The 12,701-nt window shown below is 38.2% G+C and overlaps 2 protein-coding genes across 2 annotated transcripts in view; both read left to right on the top strand.

The window, feature by feature from the left end:
* Positions 1–6,195, top strand: part of N4BP2L2 (NEDD4 binding protein 2 like 2) — a 107,356-nt gene extending 101,161 nt beyond the window's left edge. Inside the window, exon 10 of the mRNA XM_047078612.1 lies at positions 6,134–6,195. The gene's annotated coding sequence lies outside the window, so the exon portion shown is untranslated. The remainder of the gene's footprint in view (positions 1–6,133) is intronic.
* Positions 1–12,620, top strand: part of N4BP2L1 (NEDD4 binding protein 2 like 1) — a 32,825-nt gene extending 20,205 nt beyond the window's left edge. Inside the window, 4 exon segments of the mRNA XM_047078687.1 lie at positions 6,134–6,261; positions 6,548–6,636; positions 8,541–8,617; positions 9,691–12,620. Of these exon segments, the coding sequence (XP_046934643.1) occupies positions 6,134–6,261; positions 6,548–6,636; positions 8,541–8,617; positions 9,691–9,949 (553 nt within the window). The 3' untranslated portion in view covers positions 9,950–12,620.
* The last annotated feature ends 81 nt before the right edge of the window (positions 12,621–12,701 follow it).

The following is a 12,701-nucleotide window of genomic DNA, read 5'->3' as shown; positions in this document are numbered from 1 at the left end:
AGACCTGAGGTAAAATTTAGGCAGCACAGCATCCAAGCTGTGTAAACCTGGACCAGTTATTTAACGTCTTGAACACTTAGTTTCTTTATCTAAAAACTAGAGAAAATATTATTTAGTTCATAAGACTGTTATAAAGGTTCAGGAGAGATGATATATGTCAAGCTCCTTGTTTAGTACTCAGCACTCTTGAAGAGAAAAGAAAATTTATTGGAACAACCAATTTTAGCCCACCATGAGAAGAATCAAAGACATCAACAAACGGAGATCTTTGGGGCGCCTGGCTGGCTCAGTAGAGCATGTGGCTCTTGCTGCTTGGGTCGGTTTGAGCCCCGTGTTGGGTGTAGAGCTTACAGAAGAAAGTCCTTTTATGTGGTAGTGTTCAGAAATGTGTCTGCAACAAAATGAGAATATAAAAATATAAATCGTATAAAGGAGAAATTCACAACTACTGAATATAATAAAAAAAAAGATACCGGAAAAGAAGACAATGAAGAATTTACACATCAACCTTAGTGGAAAAAATAGGAAGTCCAATAACAGGCCTCATTATTTGTTATCACTTATATATAAAGAAAGTATTTCAAAACAGTGGGGAATTGGCAAATTATTCCGTTAATGGATTTGGGATGACTGGTTTTCCACGTGGAAAAAAGAATCTAGTTAGATGCTTAACCAATACATGATAGCAAAATAAAATTTTAGATGAACTGGGGAATAAAATGTAATAGAACAAAGATGAATATTTACATGAACTTGGAGTGGGAAAGGTTGATGTAAATGTATCATCAAGAGCAGAAAGTAGAAAATGAAAGATGGATACACGTGCCTAGAAAAATTTCTAGAAATTCAGACTTTTATGTCAGGGTTTATCATAAACAAAATTAAAAAGATTACATATTCAGTAAGAAACAGATGACATTTATTAACTAAGGACATGAAAATGCAGTTCATAAAAGAGTACCTCTAAATAATTAGAAAACACAAAATCTTGCTGATAATCAAAGAAGTTGGGGGCAAAATAAATGCCTAACTGTAGGGCATTAGTGAAGTAAATTCTGGTATATCCATATCAATATTTGTGTCATAGTCATTAAAAATAATGTCATAGAACTGTATTTCATGAGTTGGGAAATAATAGCTTTGGAAGTAAATTTGGTGAAAATTTGGTATGCTCTATATTATGTTTCTATTTTTATGTAACAAAACATCAGATACAAAATTCTATCACCTATCTACCTACCGACTTATCTACTCACCCAGCTACCTATCTTTCTATTTCCTGGAAAGAAGGTCAAAATGTTAATAATTATTTTTAGATGGGGGAACATAGAAACCTCCCCTTTTTTGCAGTTTTCTGTTTAAAAATATTCTGCAGTGAATATGTATGTCTTTGCTAATTAGAAGGGAAAAGCGGTATTTTTAAGGTTGTATAGACAAAGGGGCATATATAAGACACAGGGGCCAACTTGAAGGGATACCTCGTGGCCAAATATGGGACAATTTGAACATCATAAAGAATAAGGATGTTAAAGATTACTAAAAGGGGAGAGAAAGTTCCTCTTTACAAGACAATGCCACAAAGTAAATGTAGAAGAAATTACATAATGAGAAAAATCAACATTCTGCAGTTCCTGATGTAATACTTGGTTCAGGCGTGGTCAGCAACGAATGTGAAGATCACTGGGCAAAAGGCTGGTGGGCAACAGGATCCTTACCTGGGGTCTGACAGCTTCACGCCCACTCCCATCATCCCTGTCCTGCCATTACATATAGTGCAAGAGAAACCTTGTTTCTTTAGGGTGGAGACATCTGGCTGACATCACCTTTTAGAAGCCACGTGACCAAATTGAACACGACGGTACAAACTGTTATTACGTGCAAAAAGCAGTACACAAACATTACCTCTGTACTTTCCTTCTAAAAGTGTGTAACCTGGATCTAATCATGAGGAAATCATCAAAATAACATAGAATGTGGGGTGTACTTAAGCCAACTGATCTGGACTCTTCAAAAAGGGAAACCAAAGAAGTCACAAGGACAGTTCTAGATTAAATGACACAAACATAATAACCAAATGCAGTACGTGACCCTATGAAAGATGTTATTGGGACCATCAGGGAAATTTAAAATTTTTAAATTTAAAAATTCAATTGACATTAGCTATTATAAATTAGTGTTCATTTTCTAGATGTGATAATGTTATTGTAGTTATGTAGGAGAATGTTCTTATCCATAGGAGATACTTGACAAAGATTTTAGGAAGAAAGTGTCACGATGCCTGCAACTTAATTTTCAAATGGTTCATCAAAAATTCATATGTGAGAAATGAGGCAAAATGTTAACAACTGGTGACTGTAGGTGAAGGGTAAGCAGTGTTCATTGAATTATTCTTTCAACTCATTTCTAAAGGTTTGAACATCTTCTAAATATGAGGGATTGTGGGGAATAATTCAGGTGAAAATAAAAAGGAGAGAGAAAAGTGATGGAATAGGGATATGTGAGGGATTTGGCATCCAAATACAATGTGTGGATCTTGTTTGGCTCTTGCTTCAAACAAATGAGTCCTAGGGATGCATTTAGGAGACAATCAGGGCAATATGAAGACTGATGGGACATTTGGTGAAATGAAGTATGAAGCAAATGAAATGAGATTGGCTATGATAATTGTTGACCCTGGGTCATGGGTACTGGGGGAACGATTGTATTCTGTCTACTTTTGCATGTTGGAAAATTTACATATGAAAGTTGGGGTCCAACTCAAAATTACATAGTAATATTGGACTTTGTCAGTGAGTGAGTGAGTGACTAATAGACACCTGAATATGTTTCCATGGGTGTTTATGATTAAAGAAAGAATTACACAGAAGAGTGATAAGTTGTGAAATCAAGATTAGTACCTGAGTTTCTCTCATAGTTTTCATTTTAAGTGAATTTGAGGGGGGACTTTGAGCTGTGGAGTTGAAGGTTCTGTGGAAGTAATTGTCTTTCTATTTTTTTCCTTTTCTTTTGTTTTCATTCTCTCAATTTCCCCAATGCATGAGGCTCCTGACCACCATACAGAAAGCTAGAGCTGATGCATTGTCCTGATCACTGCTGAAGCTGATGGAATGGTATTTATTGCTTCCACCTAAGTTTGGGAATCTCAAGATTTGTCTACTTAATCAGTTCTTTGTTTAGCTAGGAGAGTGTTCATTGTCCTGCAGGTTCCAGATGCTACTGTACCTGCCGGTGCTAATTTAACATTCAGGTGAAGATAAAACAAGTTTCTGAAGGAATGACTATTCAGGAAGATCATACAAATCTACAACCCCCCCCCATCTACACCCTGCCCCCAGTTTAAACACTGCACATTCTTTTGATGATCTTTGCTCATCTGATACCTGGTCACTTTTCTGCAGACATATTCCAGCTTGCCAAATTTCTCTTTAAATTGCATAGCATTCAGAGTGGAGAAATGCTTCAAATATGATTTGCCACTTTTAATCCTTAGTGTTTTCATTCTTGTTTATCCCTAGAGCTCCTTTCTCGTAACAAGCCCTAAAGCATTAGCTTCCTCCTCTTACCTCTTGTGCTTTTTAGTGTTTATTTTTGAGGGAGAGACAGAGAGAGACAGAGTGCAAGTGGGAGAGGGGCAGAGAGAGGGGGAGACACAGAATCCGAAGCAGGCTCCGGGCTCTGAGCTGTCAGCACAGAGCCCGACGTGGGGCTCGAACTCACAAACCGCGAGATCATGACCTGAGTGGAAGTCGGACACTTAACCGACTGAGCCACCCAGGCGCCCCTTACCCCTTGTGCTTTTAACCCGTTCCCCAAGCGACAGCGTTTTCTCATGTCTCAAGATCCAAGTCAGATATCATCTCCTTCATGCTTCCCTGTCCGATCTTGTTCCCGCCCCTGACTTCCCTTGTGCTTCATCTGTAGGTCAGCTGGCCCCTTGGCTAGGCTGTGAATTCCTTGAAAGCAGCTATTTTATTTTATTATCATACCTTAACACTTCACCCAGTACTTGGCATATGTTAAATGCTCAATAAATGTTTAATGAGTTGGAGAGTTATCTAATATCCTCTGGGTATTAAAAAACATTATAACTTCTTGTCTACGTTTTTCCACAAGGCTAGCAAGAGACCATCAGATTCCTATTTAAATCAAAATGTAACATGGTGTCCAACGAATATCCCTGTTTACCAACTCGGCCCATCAGCTACCTATGCTGCCTTTTTTTTTTAAGTTTATTTATTTTTGAGAGAGGCTGGAGAGGGGCAGAGAGAGAGAATCCCAAGCAGGCTGCATGCTGTCAGCGCAGATCCCCATGCAGGGCTCGTCATGAACCGTGAGATCAGGACCCGAGTGGAAGTCAAGAGCGGGAAGCTCAACCGACTGAGCCCCACCCAGGAGCCCCTGTGCTGCTTTCTTTTTGAATGTGATCAAGCCTTCTGAAGAATTCTGACAGAAATGTTTATTTACTGTTTCTGGAATGTGTTCACTCATTCTTGAAAATTGAGGCATTTGCTTTATTTTGGTTTCTTCATCTCTTCCATTCACTGCAATACTAATTCACTCGCAGTAATTCCGAGATTACATATGCACTCCAGTGCATTTTATTACTGTGGCATATAAACAGTTTGGGTCGGTAAATTTGATCTCCTGTGTTATAATTATTGGTAAAATAACAGTACTTTACATTTGTAAAAGTGCTTTACCACTTGCAAAATGTTTTCTCATATCTCATTTGAGCCTTACTAGAAACTCCTGTTTCATAAGTAGTGACTATTTATCTGTGGTTTTCAGTCGGGAAAACAGTTTAGAGAGATAGGTGACATGACTGGATATCGTAGAGTCAAGAATTGAACCCAAGCTTTTCAGAACAACCCGGGACCTTATTTATGATCTGGGCTCCGGTGCCTTATGCTCATTCTGTTCTTTCCTGATTAAAGATAACTCTTCTCGTGGAGAAGAAACACACACAGTTACACAGCTCGACTTTTCTCTTTGCATTTCCTGTTCTTGTCATTCTCCAATCTTTTTTCCTCCAACCTTTCTCCTTTTTTATTCTTTTTTTTTTCTCTTTCTTTGTTCTGAGTGTATCCATTTTGTCATATGTTCTGTTTGCCTGTTAAATTTGTTTTGGTGCTGCAGGGAAAAAGGGAAGAAACCAACACTCATTGTGTCAGGTGACGCATCTGCTGTTTCTGCACATTATTAGCTCAGTGTCATAACCTAGCAAGATAGGTGAAATCATCCTTGATTTGTGCAGATGAGGAGAGAGGAGGCTCAGAGATTTACCCAGTTACTACCTACCATAATATGCACCCCCCCGCCTCCACTACCAAATTGTCTGAATAAGGATTTCAAGTGGAAACATCTCTTCGATTTTGTGCAGAATTTAGTATGCTTTTTTTTGTTTGTTTGTTTGTTTTAAAGGGGACACTCCACGATGGTTTTCCCTTTTTTCTGTGATATTTTCATATTTAGAGAAGTGTGATAGAGATTTAAGAAAGCATGGGGAATGCTGGGTCTACCTCTTTCCTTCTCCTGGTGTGCTGTTTTTCATTTGGTTTAGGTCACTGTGAAATGTAAATGTTACCTTAATAGGGGTGGTGCACACACATGCACACGCACACACATACATCACTTTTGTCTATATCATACCTCAGCAAGAACTAGTTTCTCAGATGCGTCCTCACAGAGAACAGAGCCCCAGGGAGATGGGACCCAGGACAGGGGAGAGCCTTTCGGGGAAGGGAGGGCTGTGGCACTGGGGCATGGCACGCGAGGGCAGGTCTGTGGGGGGTACTGGTACACCACTGTGCAACGGCGGTGAGGACTAGTGCCCACTGTCATCATGCCTTCTCCTTAACCTCCAGAGTTGTGTCTAGAATCATTTGGTGCAGCAGAAGTCAATGTGGTGGCCACACTTCTGAGTTTTAGGAGTTGTGCTGCACACACAGCCGCCTCTCGGTTTTCTCCCGCCTCCTATGAATAGCAAGCATCTCTCTTCTTGCGTTGAATTTCAACAACGCACAACCTGGTGGACTCATAATTATAAACCACTGAATGTTAGAGGTGGAAGGTAATAATTTCTAGGATGACTGTGCCTAGTCATAAAGTAATCTCTTATTTCCCCACTTTCTAGACAATTGCAACACGACTTTCCCAGGGCTCTGATTTTCAGCACGGATGATTTTTTCTTCAGGGAAGATGGTGCCTATGAGTTCAATCCTGACTTCCTGGAGGAAGCACATGAATGGAACCAGAAAAGAGGTGACAAATTCCTTTCCAAATTCCCGGGAAATCCTATTGTGCACATAGAATAAGTTTTATGGAAGGAGTGTAGTAAAAGTTCTGCCATTTTTCCCCCCAAACAGAATGCCAGAGCACAACCTCCCTAGATTCCAGGAAAAGGAAAATTATTGATAATGGGTTCTGAAATAGATGGCACTAAAGTTGTGTAATGAGGACATCCTGTAATAAAAATAACAAAATATGGAGTACGCTCGCCCTTCTGATTGTTGCATGTTGCTCACTGTTATATAACATTGTGTTGCAGCCAGAAAAGCAATGAGGAATGGCATATCCCCCATTATTATTGATAATACCAACCTCCACGCCTGGGAAATGAAGCCCTATGCAGTCATGGTAGGAAACAGCATCATTCTGATTTTTCAGTTCTGGAAATTTTGTGAGAAAATTGAACCATTTGTTCTTTCCTCTTTTTCCGATCTGCCATGATCTCATCTTTATTAATAGTAGTTCTCTCAGAGAGCAGGTAAACAGGTTTTATTTTAGTGTTTCTCTGTTGTTCAGTGGCTGAAACTTGCTAAGATGCTAATATCCCCTCAGGGTACATTTGTAAACACTCCTTGGTCCGAATTCTTGATGGTTTTTCTGTCTTGATTTTCTGTCTTGCTTTCCAAAGAAGAGACATCTATACACAGGGGCACCGTCTGAAGCTTGCAGAGAAATATTGGGGTGGGCAGTGCTGCTAGCCGAGTTGTAGGTTATATTGATAGGACACTGTCTTTGGCAGGCAGGGATTTCAGTACTGTTTAGTGTTGCCACATGAGAGTTCTGGGGTGACCTTTTTTTTTTTGGTTTTAAAACATATTTAGGGTTAACACTGTAACCCTATTAAGATACTAGTATACAAATATAAATATGCAAACAAAGATAACTCAGCTCTCTACTGTCAGAATAGAAAAGTAAGAGGAATAAAACTATGTTTGTATTTTAAATTATGATCTGTTTTCAGACATATTTCACCTTTTCTGGTCATAAGTTTTCATTCCCTATTGGGCATATAGATAGGAGAAAAGATTCTGAAACACACAGGGCAAGAAGACGACAGATGAGTAGTCTAATTTTGTCATACATAATCCCCACTTGTCTAACGGTAAAGTGAGTATCTCTAAGAAACTGGGCTCGTGGCATCTATTCATGGCTTCTTTTTAATCCGGGGGCAAAAGAGCTTACACGCAGGTGTGCTTTTCTCTAATTGTACATCCATCTGGTTTATTTAGGCCCAGCCTGTGGGACTTTGGGTGAATGTAGGAAGGAATGAACATCAATTTTGTCGTTACTTCAGTTCATGGACCAAGAGTCCACTTGGCAGAGAAATGAAAGGGGACATGAGTAGTCAAGTTAATTAAGGCACAACTCAAAACCAAGAGTCGTGGGAGAGTGGCTTAAGGAAAGACATCTTATTTTTTATTATCTGGAATGTGCAATCTTTTTAAGCCACCCACAGCTATTACTAAGATCCTGAATTTAGGTATTTTCCATCTAGGATATCTGAATCCTTTTCTAATGAGAAGGGTCCATCTCAATCTCAAGAATGAAGAGGAAATCTTTTTACTTAGCTGTTTTCATTCTGTATTTTGTAACACAATAAACGATAGTGACAACAGAGTTCAGATTTTGAGATGAGAAAGGAGTAGCCAGTTTATGAATGCAAAGATTATTTGGATGTTTATATGCAAACTGTAAACCCAAGTATCGCGGGGCACGGTGCTTTGGGCTGGACTGTATTGCATAGCAGGGAAAGCCCCTTCTTGGCAGGAGGAGTTTGTAAAGAGTGTTGGGAAATCATTTTTATTTCATAAGCTCTGTTCCTAGGGCACCCTCACTTTCTAACTGAGGCATGAGGAATGGGACAAGGCATTTGGCGGAAGAAAACTCGGTGATAATCCTATAAGGGACTTTGAGAAGCCACTGAATTCATTTCTCATACATGTGGGCAGGATATTTAAAACTTAGTTCAGCTATCTATTTTTAAAAACGTCCTCAAACAAAGAACCTTTATCATTTTCCTACATAGTAGATAAAATTGACCAAAACTTATCATTGGGAACCATAATATAATCTGAGAGTGGCTAAGTATGGAAATGAACCAACGGTACTTGTAAGATAAACTAAGGCCTTGGATTACTGGTAAAACAAAAGGAATCTTAGAAAAGATTTGTAGTAAATGTTAAATGGCAGCATAAACATTCCCAAACATACATACCATGTCTTCAATGTTTTATGTACTTTTGAAAAATCAGGCACTTGAAAATAACTATGAAGTTATATTCCGAGAACCTGACACTCGCTGGAAATTCAACGTTCAAGAGTTAGCAAGGTACTTCTTTGTTTTTCTAGTTCCTCATTATGTATCCTGCTGTTTTCAGGTATTTCAGACCGAACAAAAGAATCTTTTCAGGCTGGAAATGGACATGGTAGTTTTCAGGCCAGAAATGGTAATTCTTGGAAATTGATCACTTTGGATTTATTAATGTGAAGACTTTAGTTTTGGGTCAGTTTTCTAATATACTGCTAAACGCTACACTTTGGCTTGGACTAGGTCCTTTTAAAGGACACATTTAACTTTCTGCTAAAATGCTTCTTCATTAATGAACGTTTGAAAGCACTTTTCTCTGCATGGGATTGCACATGTCAGTGGCGTTTTTGCATTGAGGCTCAATAAAGATCTTTAAACGTTCAACAGTCTGTGGTTCACTTAGGGTCTAGATGCTGCTTCTAATTTATAAAGCAATAAATGTCCAAATAATACTAACTTGTTGATTGAGTGCATGGGTTCTGATATTTACTATCTGTGTTATTTGATGATGTCAATGATTTAAAGAAACCAGTGAGATCAGAATTTACTTTTTAGGAATAAGACTGATTTATCCTATAGTTACAAGGAGATAGTGCTTCCAAAATCGGTCTGTGGCCCACGCCCATCACAGTTGCCTGAGGTGATTGTTAAAATCCTAGTTCATGGGCCCCATGCCACAGTGGGAATCTCTGGTAATTGCATTTCGAACTATATCCCCAGTTGATTCTGAGGCCCGCTTGAATTTAAGATTAATTAGCATCTAGAAGTGTCTCGGACTGACATAAATGGATTATAGATATATGCATGATTAACAGGCAAAAATATAATAAGTAGATCTCATGGTGTTCTTTTATACCTTGAAGCATGAAATTGAGAGTTCCAAAAACAAAGCGTTTCCGAAACTCTAGTTTAGCCTTAGAGCAGCACAAAAAAACAGGAGTGGAGCCTGAAAGATAACTCCTTAAAGAGATGTTATGCTTTAGTGAGAGTTAAATCCTGAGACCAGGGAGTGCATATCTATGTAATGACGCAGGACTTGTAACTCCTTTTGAATATACTGCCTTAAGCACATGTTTGCATTTTTTCTCATGTAGAAGGAACATTCATGGAGTCCCAAGAGAAAAAATACACCGGATGAAGGAACGGTATGAACACGATGTTACCTTTCACAGTGTGCTTCATGCGGAAAAGCCAAGCAGAATGAACAGAAACCAGGACAGGAATAACCCATCACCTTCCGACGGCGCAGGATACTGGAATCCCTGCGCGGAGTTTCCCACCCGGAGGGCTCATGGGGGCTTCACAAACGAGAGCTCCTTTAACAGAAGAGGCGGCTGTCACCATGGATATTAGAGGCCTATCGTACAGGCATTCACAATTTTCCTAAATCACTTTTTACCGCAACTTTTGGTATTTATTCTTTGTTCAGTTTTAGCCAGAGCTCTAATTCCCGTGTAAATAGTCGGACCTGAAAGTTTTTCAGCAGAAGTCATTATATTCATTTTCAACAAGCACTTGTTAAAAGTGATCCTCTATGCATGGTCTGATGCTGGAATTCGGATTTGATTAAACAAAGTCACTTTCTCTAGGGAACCAATTGGAAACGGAACCCTGAAAACGTACCCAGTCACATAAGTTCAATATACAGAAGCTTCAGTACCACTTCCTCTGAAGTAATCTATTTTTCCAGAAAACCCATCTCCATCAGGAAGGTTGGAAAGGTGGGGGAGAAGTGGGAGACAGGAAAATGTTAGTGCCATTGCTACTTTGATAAGCCGTGTATCCAAAAAATGTGAGATGTGTGGCTGTCACGATGAGAGTGGTTTTCCTCTAAAATGCATATGCTAGAGAGCATACATCTAAGGGAATATCGTCCTTCAAAGTAGACTCTTTGGGAAATTATCCCTTTATTCTCGTGATGTGTCATTGTTAAAAAGTTTTTTGGATCCTTCTTGATAGCTCTAAAAGCTACTGAGGAAAACCAGTGTCATTATTTAAGCCACATCTTGTGTTTTAACTACCACTGTATCGAATAGGATTAAACCTGATGAACTTTTTGGCTGTTGTGCCAATAGTGGAAATTAAAGAAGCCTGACTTTATAAAACACCAGTTTTTAAGAGGAAAAAATTAAGCAGTTTTTAGACATGTGCATAATCAGTTGGCTGCCCAAATGTTTGGGAACACAAGAATTAAGCATCCCAAGATATAAATCATATAGGGGTACGTAAAAGTCGTGCTCATTGCAAGATGAGCAGTCTTGGCGATTTATGTGGCATTAAGACAATAAAGTTCTACCACAACTCTGGGATGTCCCTCTTAAACCAATACTGAATTTATGATTCCAAATCAAGTCTCCACAGGTTAGAATCAGATTAATTTGGTGTGAGACCATGATAGATAAGATCACGTAGGATGTATGCTTTATTTCTTGTTGGCCAACAGCTTCTTTATAATGTTCTGTGAAATATTATTTTAAGTGTCCTATATAATGGTGCTTTTATGGTTATTAAAAATTATCTATGGTATTGCTTTATATGAATTTGTCATTGAATCTAGACTGCTTTAATGATATAAAAAAATTAATTGCCTAAATTCCATAGAATTCTACCCTATTAAGAACCAGTTTTTCTATATCATAAACTTATTTACCAGTCTTCTTTAGTAAATAGGAGACATAAAGACAAAAGCAACCTTGCATTTTACATGCTTATATAAATTATTTGATCTGCATACATTGGAAAGACTATTACTTTAGCATTTTAATACCTGACACTATTGACATCTTATGGCTTTTTATTCACCTTGTCTGAGTAACCACTCTGATATGGCCCCAGGTTTAGATCCAGAGCTTTTAAAGAGCTCAGGAGAGTAATTTCCCTGTTTGTCTCTTTTTACCCCTGGATGACTCCTGAAATACTTGGTTTGGAAGCATAAACATAATTGATTAAATGCTGCCAACTTTGTCCCAGCTAGAAGTGATTTATTTTTTCTCTCAGTTCCCAAGTTTCCTGATTTATGTAATTTTTTGAACACTCAACTTTAACCTGTAGTTTTGTATTATTAACGTTTGTATTGTTCACAGAGCCGGCATAGTGCTTTACATACAAGATAGGGTCTCGTTAAGTAATTGTTGAGTAACACAAACTGCTTTTACCATTATCCCTAATCCTATGGTGTACATTCTTGACTTTGTAATCATTGTCACTTCTTAGGGGATAATATCTGCATATACTTAAGCTTCATATTTTGCTTATATAGCTTCCTATATTTTTTACAATGTGTAAAAAAGGAGTGTGTGCATGAGATCTCTCTATAATGTGTGGTCTAAACGGTAAGGAAGAATAGAGGACGTAGTAGCAGTTCAGGTTAGATTCTTCTAATTCTTTTTTGTTCACCTGAGACTCCAGTTTTATTCCCTGTTCTAGAGTGGATCACTTGGAAAATGATTAGGATGGGAAGACCAAATTGTTTTACGAACAAAATTTAAATCATGTATTAACAAGACTGGCAGAACACTTGAGTTAAAAAGAACTGCAGAATGGATTATTGTTATGTTAATTTTTAGAGGAGCGAAAAATCATGGATCACAGTTATGAAAGAAAAAATTGCTTTTTAAAAGATTTATTCTTGGCTTTGAAATGCGTTTCTAATTAGATTTGAAAACAGGATATTTTATATAAACTTAAGGCATGGTAAAAGACCTGATTTCAGAGCTTTTCCATGCTATCGGCTCCTGGTTGGAAGTGCATTCTCTTTTCTCCATTAAGCATAAGAAAGTCACAAACGAGAATATCCTCTTATATTGAACTATTACTGTCTGCCTTGGTGGTTAGAGAAAACCAGGTTTAAAGGAAGTACTGCTGAGTCCTGTGACAGGGCTAAAAATAAAGTGGGTAGAATCTGCCAATTTGAAAGAACAGTTTTCTCTGAAGTTGCAGATGATCACTTTGTTACAAAAACATTAACACTATGAAATCTGATTTAAAGTACTTGAATTTTTAATTAAAATAATTTCAGAGATCACAGTGGAATCATAAAAAGGAATTACATTGGGGATTCTGTTTTTCTTGTAGTTATGCTGACTTAGGGTTGAAGAATGGGTCT

The sequence above is a fragment of the Lynx rufus genome, unplaced genomic scaffold (genome assembly GCF_022079265.1).
Source record: "Lynx rufus isolate CCGP_SWC_20201006 ecotype Redwood Valley unplaced genomic scaffold, mLynRuf1.p SCAF_1, whole genome shotgun sequence".
Classification (NCBI taxonomy): Eukaryota; Metazoa; Chordata; class Mammalia; order Carnivora; family Felidae; genus Lynx; species Lynx rufus.
The sequence above is the reverse complement of the archived record's forward strand: the minus strand, read 5'-3'. Positions and strand labels throughout refer to the sequence as shown.